This window comes from Camarhynchus parvulus, chromosome 1A (assembly GCF_901933205.1).
Source record: "Camarhynchus parvulus chromosome 1A, STF_HiC, whole genome shotgun sequence".
NCBI lineage: Eukaryota > Metazoa > Chordata > Aves > Passeriformes > Thraupidae > Camarhynchus > Camarhynchus parvulus.
The window spans coordinates 25,356,658-25,368,144 of NC_044586.1; the positions used below are offsets into that span (position 1 = coordinate 25,356,658).

At 43.8% G+C, this 11,487-nt stretch overlaps 1 protein-coding gene across 1 annotated transcript; it reads right to left on the reverse strand.

Annotated features, from left to right (window-relative positions):
- Window positions 1–274: 274 nt before the first annotated feature.
- WBP11 (WW domain binding protein 11) lies at window positions 275–10,900 on the reverse strand. The gene is made up of 12 exons (XM_030960643.1): window positions 10,806–10,900; window positions 9,673–9,790; window positions 8,827–8,858; window positions 8,114–8,207; window positions 7,528–7,724; window positions 6,565–6,698; window positions 5,613–5,812; window positions 4,621–4,815; window positions 4,038–4,139; window positions 2,853–3,167; window positions 2,054–2,236; window positions 275–1,356 (listed from the first exon to the last, which is right to left on the reverse strand). The coding sequence occupies exons 2-12, from the start codon at window positions 9,734–9,736 to the stop codon at window positions 923–925; spliced, it is 1,950 nt and encodes a 649-aa protein (XP_030816503.1). The 5' UTR covers window positions 9,737–9,790; window positions 10,806–10,900; the 3' UTR covers window positions 275–922.
- Window positions 10,901–11,487: the final 587 nt, after the last annotated feature.

Here is an 11,487-nt window from a genome sequence, read left to right on the forward strand (position 1 = left end):
CCAATCAGAGTGTATAAAATAAATTGTTTTGTAATTAGTAGTAGTATTTCAGGACTTAAGTTTTTACTAGCTACCAATAAAGGTTAAAAGGGATGTTTAGGAACTTAAGAACATAGCAGAAGCTTAGTGGGAAAAAGAAAGTCTATGTTATTTATCATGTGATTTTTACTTTTTTGACGTTCTGAATGCCTCTATTGTCTTCCAAGGCGAGTGAAGAACCCTCCCCCCTCTCCACCTGCCTGTTAAGTTTCTCACAAATCACAGGGAAGTGGTATTTTGATACACTGAACATTTATTGTCTTTCACAAGACAAAATGAAGTTTCCCCAGCCAACAAAATCCCATCAAGATGACCATAAAGGGGATAGGATGCAAAACTCCAGTGTACAGTATACGCAACAAATTACCTCCCTGACTACCCTGGAAGAAAGATGATTGATCAACCTCACTGCAACTAAAAACATGATTATAAAATATTTACAGAAAAAAAAAACAGTACAGAAAATAAAAACTGGACAACCATTTGTGTATGAAATGCTGCTAACACTTTTCTGGCTCCTTAAAAACCTGTTCCACTACCCTCACCAGAGCACTCAGGGTGTGTAAGGATTTTGGCAGGGAATAGTCACCCCCATCCCCAGAGTATCATTATCTCCCTCTAAGGAAGGGGGAGGACTTGTGGGGAGCAGCATCACCTCCTTTACTGCAATCTCCTTTTCCCCAGGTGGACGTGGTGGCTCTGAAAGGAGGTGCCCAGGCACACCTCAGCTGCAGCGGTCTCTGCTCACAGCACACTGGCAAGTTAACCTGTGGGTAGGGAACTATTTCCAGTCATGCCCTTTCGTTACTTGCAGGAGGACTTTCCCTTCTTCTCCCTCCACAGTGTTCAGAGGGGCAGGAAAGCTGACCAGGACTATGACAGGTCACAGGAGACCTTCCATTTCTTTCATGAAGGCTTCATACACATCATCTTTTGTCTGTACAGAGATAGGGGCAGATGAGCCAGCCTTAGGGGCAGCTTTGGTTAAGGGCAGGGCAGGCTCATCCTCCTGCTTCCTCTGGGAGGCGGCAGCGGCCCCTTTGTTCTCGCGGCGCACGCGCAGCGCGGTGGGCACGAAGCGCGTGATCTCCGCCTTGGGGTTGGTGATCTGCGGCTTGGCGCTGATGGTGGCCGTGGCTTTCTTCTCGATGGTGGCCGTGCTGGTGTCATCCGCCTTGGGCCGCTGGATCAGGCTGGGGGGAGCGCTCAGCACCCCAGGATTTGGAATGGGAGCTGGTGGGAAGAGCCCAGGTGGGGCAGGTCCTAAGGGAGGCACCAGGGGCGGCCGTAACATGCCTGGGCGAGGAGGAGGGATACCTGGAAGAAGAAGAGAAAGCGAGAACTGTCTCCACATTCATTGAATTTCAAAATATTTGACAAAAAAAGCACAGGCTCAGAATGCCAAGAACAAAAAGCAAAACGAAGCAACCCCCAACAAGATGCAGCAGCACTGGCTTAAAAAAAAAAAAAGCTTTCAAATCTGCACTAAATTCTGGGTTGAAAATGCTGCTCTTCAGGCTCTGAAAGCCGCAGAAGCTTTTTATCATTCCCTTTTAAATTTAAATTTTAAATTTAAAAACTATTTTTTTATCACTTCCTTTTAAATTTAAAGTTATAATCTGAGAATAAAGTTTCTTGACAATCCATCCCACTGGAATTTCAGAGTCATCAGATACATCTGACCCAGGCACAAAAAAACAAATATTCAGATCTCCAACTCATTTAGTGGACCACCATTACAGCACCCAGAAGCTCTTCAGAAAGAGTCCAGCAGAGTAAAAATTTAAATTCTGAAACTCTCTTTTTTCAGGGCAGATTTCTTGCTACCAAACTATGCACAGCACTTCCTTGCTATTGCACAGAACAATGTAACAGCAAACGGCACAATGCAGCCACAGCCAGGAACAAAGGCAAACTGGCAACCAATTATGCCTCACTGGCTTGATCACCACAGGCAAGACTGTAAAAAGAAAGCAAGAAGGGACTTGGCACTGAGACAAACAGAAGCCCTTACCTGGTGGGGCAGGAGGGGGCAGACGAGGAGGAGGACCACGTGGAGGAGGACCCGGGGGCAGGCCTGGTGGGGGGCCTGGGGGAGGACCAGGCGGTCGCCCCGGGGGAGGACCAGGTGGCAGCAATCGAGGCAAAGGCCCACGCAACCCTGGTAACCCCGGAGGTCTCAGGAACGGAGGAGCTCCTGAAAGAGTGCAGGTAACAAACAAGAAATTTAATTCACAGTTAAAAACATATCCCAGCAACTATCTTATCAGCTAAGGATAAAGATCTTCGACATAACAATGAAAGTTGTATTACCTAGCTGCCAGATTAAACAGAATTTCTAAAAATCTCAAGCACAGGCAGCAGTTACACAGTTAAAGCACCTTTATGAAAGTAAAGTGTATAATGGAAAAAGGGTTCTTCCCCCCCATATAATTAAGCTGTAACTGGTAACAGCTTCTGAGCCAAGTTTGTCAGAATTTAAACAGCTAAAAACCTTTTTCTCTGGCATTTGATTTTTCTTTTGGCCTAAAAATAACTACCTGTGCTCTTTTACTCCAATTCATACACTGGCTCTGCGGCTGTCTGCCAGTGTTGGTTCTAACAAAGACAACCATGAGGAAGGTTACAGCTCCAGGAGCCTGATGCCTCAAAAGCAAGGTACAGCAACGATGATGCAGACTGATGACAGACAGGTCTCAGTAAGTGTGCACATATACTCCATCTGCAACACACTGTGCAGCTTCCGGAGTCCAACACTGACACCACTGCCTGAGAGCCTGCATCCCTCAGAGCAGGGTAAACCAAGCACTCACCGGGGGGAGGGCCCGGAGGAAGGCCGGTGGGTGGGCCTGGGGGCCTCAGTGGAGGGGCTGGAGGTGGTCCCAGAGGAGGAGGCCCAGGCATGGGAGGTGCCTGTATCTGAGCTGGAGGCACAGCCTGGGCACTCTGCTGCTGCTGCTGTGCCTGGGAAGTCGCAGTAGATGACCCGGTCTCTGCAAGTGCCTCCTCACTGAGCTGTTGCTGCTGCTGCTGCTGTGATGTCTCTTCAGACTCTGAGTCCTCTTCCTCCTCCTCCTCCTCTTCTGAATATTCTTCCACCTCTCTCCCTTCTTCTGGAATTTCCTGACCTGGATATGGAGAGGACACCCTTATAAAATCTGTCTATGCGTAACATCTTTGTGAACATCAGAGAAAACTGAGTACACAGAATTAAATAAAAAGAAGCAAGACAAAGATAAACCCTACTTCAAAGGGAAGAAATCTGACCACTTTTTACTGGTAAACATAAAATGAAAACAAAAAAAAAAACAAACAGAAAAATCATTGCTGTTCTAGAGAGAGCTCTGACAACAAGAGTTATGTGTTCCTCTGGGACCTGAAACTTGTACTACCAGCCCAAACTTCTGCTATTTAATCTCTGCCTTAAAGGACTTTGTGGGGAGAAGAGGCAACAGGGACACAATGCCACAATAAACAAAATCCCCATGTCCAAGAAACTCCTGCACCTTTGAAAGATACTGGAGTTTCTTTTTAAACAAACAAAGTTTGTTTTATTGGTTAACTTATCTCAGCAGAAGGGTATTTTTAGGGAGTACAAATCCTTACAGGTTACATGCTGAGCACATACACAATGTTACCCTTTCTCTTTCACCAAGAGATTTGTGTTTCATTTGAACAACTGTTTAAAAGTTAAGCAAGAAAAGGTTTAGAAGAAAAAACAGTAAATTGCTACTCTTAACTCCAACTCTACTATGCAAAACACACACATTACTTAAAAACAAATTTAAAAAAAACCTACAAAACCTAAAAAACCAAACAAACAAAAGAAAAATAGAGCAAAAACCAAACTATAACTCAAATACCTAATGAGAGCTGATACTCTCAGCATAAAAAAAATTTACTCTACAAAACAAAACTTGTGCAAAGTAAGCTGCCCACAGAAACCTTAACTGGAAGCCTAAAGCCATCCCACCACATATTATATCCACCTTACTCACCTGCCATTCGCAACATCATGGCTTGGAGTGGAGTCAGTTCTTTCATGTTCTTTTTCTTCTTTCGTGACTTCCCAGGCATGTCTGCAAACCGGACACTGTGACCTGGGGAAAGCAGGGTATGGGTGACAGGAGGTGGGGAGAAAATAAGAAAAATCAGACAGTTATGTTGATACCTGGTATGGATAGCTAATCAATCTAACATAAAGATGCCCCTTAGATAAGAGTTAGCACTGGTGTTTCTGATTGTTTCAAGTTTTGCTAACCTAGTATTCTCTACCAACTGGTCTCCCCCAAGCAAGTGAGCATATTTTACACAGAGGCTTAATTTTGCAATGATTCAGGTGAAAAATTGTTTGTGAGCTATAAGCTAACACAACTAAGAAAACAGGTTTATCTGAAAGTTGCTTCACTTCTAGATAGCCTCCTTCTGACCCATTTATTATTAAAAATCCTTTTAGCTGGAATTTAGGTGAGTTAGAACATTGTTAGTTGACTAAATAAATTACACACACACTCTCAGCTTTATCAAGTAGTGTTTTTCTTTTGAAAACTCAACCCCCAGTCTCTCACTTCCCCTTCACACCTGATTTCTTTTCTTCACCACCTTCCCTCTCCTTGTCATTATCACGATGCAGGAAGTCCTCTCCTTCACTGTCTGCATCTGATCTATCACTGTCACTGTCATCGCTGCTCTCATCGTGCTTATCTTGATCCATATCCTCAGGATAACCTTCATCTTCACTGGTGCTGGACATGTCATCATCATGGCCTCGCTGCCCTGCAGAAAGCAAAGTATTGGGAAATGTATTAACACCAAATACAAAATATTCTTTCACACCAGTGTATGTTTACAGTCACAACATTGCCCTTAGCAAAAGCTCAGACAAACAGTCATCCCTTTACTTTTTAGCACATATTTTAAAAGGATATTTTGGAAAATCTCTAAGATTTCATATTAACCTGCTTATTAATTGGCACAGCAAAAAAGTGAAGGCAACTGCTATTGCAACTGATTCATCAACTTCTATTCAGCAATTGCCCACCACTGAAATATTTTTATGTCTTCTGGCATGAAATAAAGCTAATTCATCTAGTCAAAAAAGCTTCTATGGGTGATAGAGCAACTGTATGAAAAACAGGACCTATGTTCTCCTAGCATGTGCACGTCCAGGGCTGGTTGTGGGTTTTGTTGTAGTTTTGGTTTGGGGGTGTTTATTTCATGGGTTTTTTAAAGACACAATTTCTCTGAGAGTGATTGGGTTTTTTTAAGGGATAATATGAACAATGTTTCAGCACTGTTAAGGGTTAATCCAAAAATCTAATCTATGAAACCTAACAACAAAAAATAGAAGTTTCAACACTTAAAAATACAGCTGGTAGCAAAATTGCAGATATTATGAATATATCTGAATTACCTCAGAGAGCAATCACTTGGTAAGAGTCCTTCAAATAGTGCAAACATTCATATTGCCAGAGAACATTTTGTCTGGAGCACACTGCATTCATAGCAGGAGGACCATCCACAGCAGAACAGAGGTCAAGGAAAACAGCAGAGAGGAACAGGGGAGCCCTCACCTGCTTCAGCACTGTAAGAAATCTCCTCCTCTCGCCTTCGAGGAGCCACGTCCAAGGTGAAGCCCACCTTGCGGCCATACATCTGCAGGACCTGAGGAGGGGGTGGCCCTGGTGGAGGGCCAGGGGGCTTCCTGCCTGGAGGTAAACGCGGAACACCGAGCCCCGGAGGAGGGAGCACAGAAATGGAGCGAACTGGTGGTCTGGAAATATGAAAGGAAATGAGAAATGTAGGAACACAATTAAAGCAAATATGCCTTCAGTAGAATTATTTAGCCTTCTCGTACCACTGCTTAGGCAGACTTCTAAAAAGAAACATGAGCATTTAAAAAGTACAGATTTGACACAAGGAGTTTACAACATCATACAAAGACATGACTGAAGAAGATCAGACAAAAGCTACTCAGAAAGCAACTGAAGACAATACTGAAAAAAATCAGCTGTTGAATCCTACCACAGAAGCAGAATTAAATAATCACAGAGTTGGTAAAAAAAGAAGGCTATTCAGAAAGAAATAGAAAAAAATAGAACTAGAATGAAAAAAAAAAACCAACCAAAACAAAACCAAGCAAACTAGGAGTTTATATGAACTATCCATATACACTGAATATGGCAGCAGGACAAAAGAACACACACAGGGCAATTTAAGGGGCATTTATGTTCATAACAGTAGGGCTCTAATATGAACTGATACTACTACTACTGAGCTACATTCCTGGTATGAAAAAGACAAAAGCTAGAAGGCATAATGTATTACTCAAATAAATTTAAACCAAAAGCTCTACTAGTGGGGAAAGATTAAGAAGGGCTTTGGTTAAAAGAAAGCACAATTCACTTGCACAGAATGCCCCCAACTTCTACAAGTCAATATTTCCTCTGCTTCTACCCCTAGCACATCCCCCATAATATGAGTGTTTCCTTTTTACTTCCCCCATAAGTTTCTTTTTCCCCTTACCCATAGGCTGATGTCTTCTTGAGGATAGAAGGCGGTTGAGCCCCTGGAAGGGGAATGTCCTGTATGAGGATGTTGGAGGGAGCATGAGGCATATCTGGTAAGGGGATACTTTCCACTTCAACATGCTGAGCATTCTAGAAGGGAGGGGGAAAAAAAGAGAATGAGTTACTTCCACAGAAGCTACTGCACAATCTCATTACTTTTTAAAGTACAGAACATATGGAACCACTTGTTAAATGTGTCTGTTCTTAGGGTGTGTTATCTTGCAGCAGTCCATGAAAGAAATTTGGAAAAGAAAGGAAAAACTTTCAATGCAAACCAAAGCACTTGCAATGCACCCATGAAAAGCTTTAGTATTTCAGTCAAAACTGAGTCAGGTTTTCACCTTCTTTTAGACCTTCAGTCTACAAAATGAAGAGACTGCAGGCAAGTATGGCTGTGCTTTTGTGTTTTTTAAGTATTCAAGTCACAGACTGCTGCATGTTCAAAAGGAGAGGAAAAAAAAGAAGTCTTACAGATCCTTGTACTTGCAAAACACTATGTTCCCCAGCACAGTAGGGAGGAATATTAGAGGAAGGTTTTTAAAGGAATGCCAAAGGATTCTCATTATTTCCAGCAAGAGATTTAGCAGAAATTCACAGAAATACCAATTGCCCACTCATGGGCTCGCTCTCTCTTTAATACAAAAAACAAATGGCTGATATTGTTGATTTGCAACACAAATTTCCCTTTCCTCCTTTCATTTTGAATGAGATCAGCATATCAGAGACAAACAGTGACCTGATAACCACCACACTGTCCTCACTGAAATGCTCTAATTCGAGGTACCATGCAAATTAATGTTTCATAAGGGCCACATCATGCTGAACTCATATAAATCTCCCTTCCTCTGTAACAGTCACACCTATTGAGCAAACAGAATACACTACCACAGTTACAAGACTGAAATGTAGTAAGCATCACCTTGACAGCATCAAAATACTGGCTGAGCTGTGCTCTCTTCTGCTCGTACTCCACTTCTAGCTTGCGCAGCTCTTTGTAGATGTCAGGATTCTCCTTCTCGTAGAGACGCAAGATACGCTCAAAAGTCTCACGGAGCTTTTTGCGTTTGTCCTTCAGCACTTTCTCATTAAGTTGTGGCTGCTGTACTGGGTTAAACTCTGATCCAAGACAGCAAAAAAAAAAAGACAAAAATTTGCAAATTACTCTACTGCACAACTGTGATGAATGGAACTATTTCAAAGCAAGTTTCCAATCCCTGTTTTCAGGAAGTCTGCAGCCTTATGACAATCCCCTCCTTGTATTCTACATTAGCAGCACTCACACACACTACTCGATTTTCTTATCAATCATCTTCTGGTGAAAAAGTCCTCTTTGATGGCACCACAACATCTCAAATCATAATCAATCCCCAGATATTCACAGAATCCACCCTTCTATCAGGAAAGGAAAAAAAAACTATTTCAGTCTCCCCCACTGACAGTTAAAACTACACTGTGTATCTACATAAAGCACTGCCTAAGTCCAGCACCTGGAGCCTCTCACTCACCCATCTCATCCAACTTTTCCATGTCCCGGATAATCTGCTTTGGATCTTTCATCTTCAGTACAGCTGCTCGGACCATCATCCGTTGCTTTTTGTTCTAAGATCAGAGATCAAGCAGACAGAAAAGTTTCACAGTAGAAAGACACAAAACATCTGTTACCCCTTTCTCAGTATTTCCAGTCTGAAGAAAAAAGAAATCACACCTCAGAATGCCCTGAAAACGTTCACCATGGCACAAATCAGCAGCAAATGTAGTTAAAACTTTTGGTAATTTTAATTCCACTATCTTGGTAATTGCAAATGCTACTATCATTCCTTCACTCCAACTAAGACACATGCAATCAACACAATAACCAACTGACAAAATACATTAGAACACACTAAGAAATGTGTGACTCTTGCATGCTTTATTTGTTTGGATTTTTTTTTATTTGGTTCATTGCTTGCTTCTTTACTTTGTCATTTTGGGGTTTTTTAATTACTAAGTACTTCCAGCAATGTTTCAAAAATAATTACAAGTTAAAGAACAGCTGGAGATGTTTACTCCAAACAAGACTTCTATGTTTTTTTGAACTACATGTTTGGATAGTATTCCCAAAGTCAGTCTTAGGATATCAATTAAAATATCCACAGGCTATTCATGGCCCTTTACAATCACACACAGGATACATAGTATAGGAAATGCCAATTACATGCTCCCTAATCTCTTTATTTACCTTCTTTAGTTCTCTTTTCCGAGCTTCCTTCCCTATAGGGGAAAAGAAAAAGAAAACAACAACTTGAAAAACTAAATCAAATTAATGAAGAACCTTTCCTTCATCAAGACTAGGGTTGTTTCTCAGCAGCTCACTCATTTTACAAAGACTTACTGCAACTCAGCTTTTCAGTGAAAGAGAAATATAGCATGAAATTGATTTATATTTCTTGTCTTTTATACAGAAAAAAAAAAGATACTGCAGTCTTCATGTCTCCAGAAGCAAGGCTTTTTCCATACAAAAAAGAACAATAGGCAACCAAAGTCATAGTGATAGGTCAATCATGAAAAGATTGCTGCACAGAAGCTGAAATAGAGTCATCAGACAACACACTTTAAAAATATGTAGGCTTTGAGAATGCCTCTGACATAAAGCATATCCACTGTGGGAGTCTGGATTTTCTTTATTCATTGAGCACTGATAACACCTGGCATGTTACCAAAAATAGAAAAAAAACAGTAAGACAACTCCCCCATCTAACCAAACCATCTGTAAAATTTGACATGTTCCTCAGATTCCTGTCTGGGACAGATACTTCTGCCCCGGGAAGCAGCCTGCAGTTTATCCAACAGCTAAGTACAAAGGCCTTCCAACACTGATAGCCAGTGGAGAACCAAGAGGTAAATACATAAGAGAAGCAAGAGCAGGAAAGCAAGCAGCCTTCCCAGACAAAACCGAGGTAACAGTTTTCAAGTTAGAGAAACTCAGTTTTGATCCACAAGTGAGGATTCTATCCTCAGAGAAAGCTTTTCATCTGCTCCTCTAGGCACCCCCCATCGCCCCTGCTCAGCTTTCATGGATACTTACGGGCCTGATCTGTGGGATTCATAAACTTCCCACTCTTGGTGGATGATGTAGATCTCCGCCCCATTTTGATCTTTTTTCTTCTGCCTCAAAAAACGAAACTTAAAAAAGAGGGAGGGACCTGGAAAAGATGACATGGTATAAGGTCCTACACACTGGTAGCTTGAGGATGCTTATTTCTCTTCTTTCTATCAGCAAGTCACTCCCTCAAACAGCCCAAACACCCCACCTTAAGGTCCTCAAACCCGACTATGAGTTCAGCACCTGAAAACTGCCCTAGTCCAGCAAAGCACTACTACTTAACCAAGTACTTAACCTACTTATTGCTACTTTAGTATGTCATAATTTTAAGCTAATTGATGAGTTTGTTATTATTCACATTGCAACTCAAACCAAGAAACTTTGTGCTTACACTACTGAGGGCTGCAGGGCAGGGAAAAACACATTTTTTTTTCTAAGGACGTATCAGAGTTTTGCTCATTCACTCTTGTAAGTGCTCTCCAGTTTTCACCTTTCTCTGTTTCAGATGTTTTCCCATAGATCTCCTCCCTTCCTCAGACTTCTAACTGCCCCTGATATCTCTCCCCAGACCCCACTGTATAAGCAAGTGTAGGATTATTCTGCAAAAAATTATTTCCTGTCTTTAGACATTTCTCCAGCTTACAGATGACTACCTAAATGTCCAAACTACAGCCAGGCATGTTTCTTCTCTCCCCCTCCCCCTCCAAAACTACTTCCCTGCAAAAACATTGCGGTGGGTTTGTTTTTTTGCTTTTGCAAAAGGTCACCAAACACAGGTAGGAATTACATTTACACCCCGTATTTCCCACCTTTCTAATATTTAAAGGCTAAAGAGAAAGAGAACAAACTTCTGAAACCTCGACTTCACATCTTCTAAGGATCCAGACTAAAGAGTTTCAATGCAACAAGTTAACGGCTGAAGATGAAAAAAATATAAATATAATCAAGCACTAAATTCATTATTCTTCTGGCCACAGAGGAACGGGGCAGAAAGCCCCCCCTCGTACTCCCGCCCAATGGCAGGAGGAAGAAAATGAGGCAGCGCGAACTGCTGCCTCCTCCTCCTCTCTCCTCTCTCCTCTCCTCGCAGCCCAGCCCCGCCGCGCCCCTCTCACCCCCGGGCCGGCCGGGCCCGGCTCCGGCTGCCTCGGGCCGCCGCGGCCTCGCTCAGCCCCGCGCCCACCGCCGCCGCGGCCCCGCCGCCATCTTGCACCGGCACCGAGTGGCGGCGCGGAGCCGCGCTCCGGAAGCGGCGGCCGCGGCTCGATGGTTCCGCCGCCGCTCGCTCCCCTTCGGAGGCCTCAACTCTATGGTTGGGGCTGGGGAGGGGCGGGAAGGCGGGGCGGGAGCGGGGACAGGCGGGAACAGAGACAGGGACAGGAGTAGAGGCAGGGACAGGGATAGAGATAGCGGTAGAGATAGCCATAGTGATAGTGATAGAGACCAGCGCCCAGCCGGCCCCGGCGGGCTCTGGGAGCGGGTGGACACACGCGGTGCGGAAGGGATGCTCCCGTACGGCCAGCGCTGGAAATAGGGCTGCGAACGCGGCCTCTGCCCCCTCACGCTCTCCAGGAGAGATCCCCCAAAGTGCCCCCCGTGCCCCGAAACAAGGCAGAGCCGAGGGACGTGTGGGAAGCCGCTGTCCGTGCGTGTAGAGCGCTGTCCATGTGCGCAGAGCGCTGCGGGGGCAGGGGCTGCCCGTGGTTTATTGCGGCCTTGGCTTCGCGGCCCGGCAGCGCCGCTCCCCTGCGAGCGGGGCTGGGACCCCTCTGTACAAAGAGAACGGCAGAGACAATC

Bases quoted from the DNA above. Each gene is read 5' to 3' on its own strand.
- WBP11 (XM_030960643.1), bottom strand. From the start codon at position 9,736: ATGGGGCGGAGATCTACATCATCCACCAAGAGTGGGAAGTTTATGAAT. The intron at 8,859-9,672 runs GTAAGTATCCAT...TTTCCCCTATAG, and splicing joins GAATCCCACAGATCAGGCCC to GGAAGGAAGCTCGGAAAAGA. The intron at 8,208-8,826 runs GTAAATAAAGAG...CTCTGATCTTAG, and splicing joins GGAAAAGAGAACTAAAGAAG to AACAAAAAGCAACGGATGAT.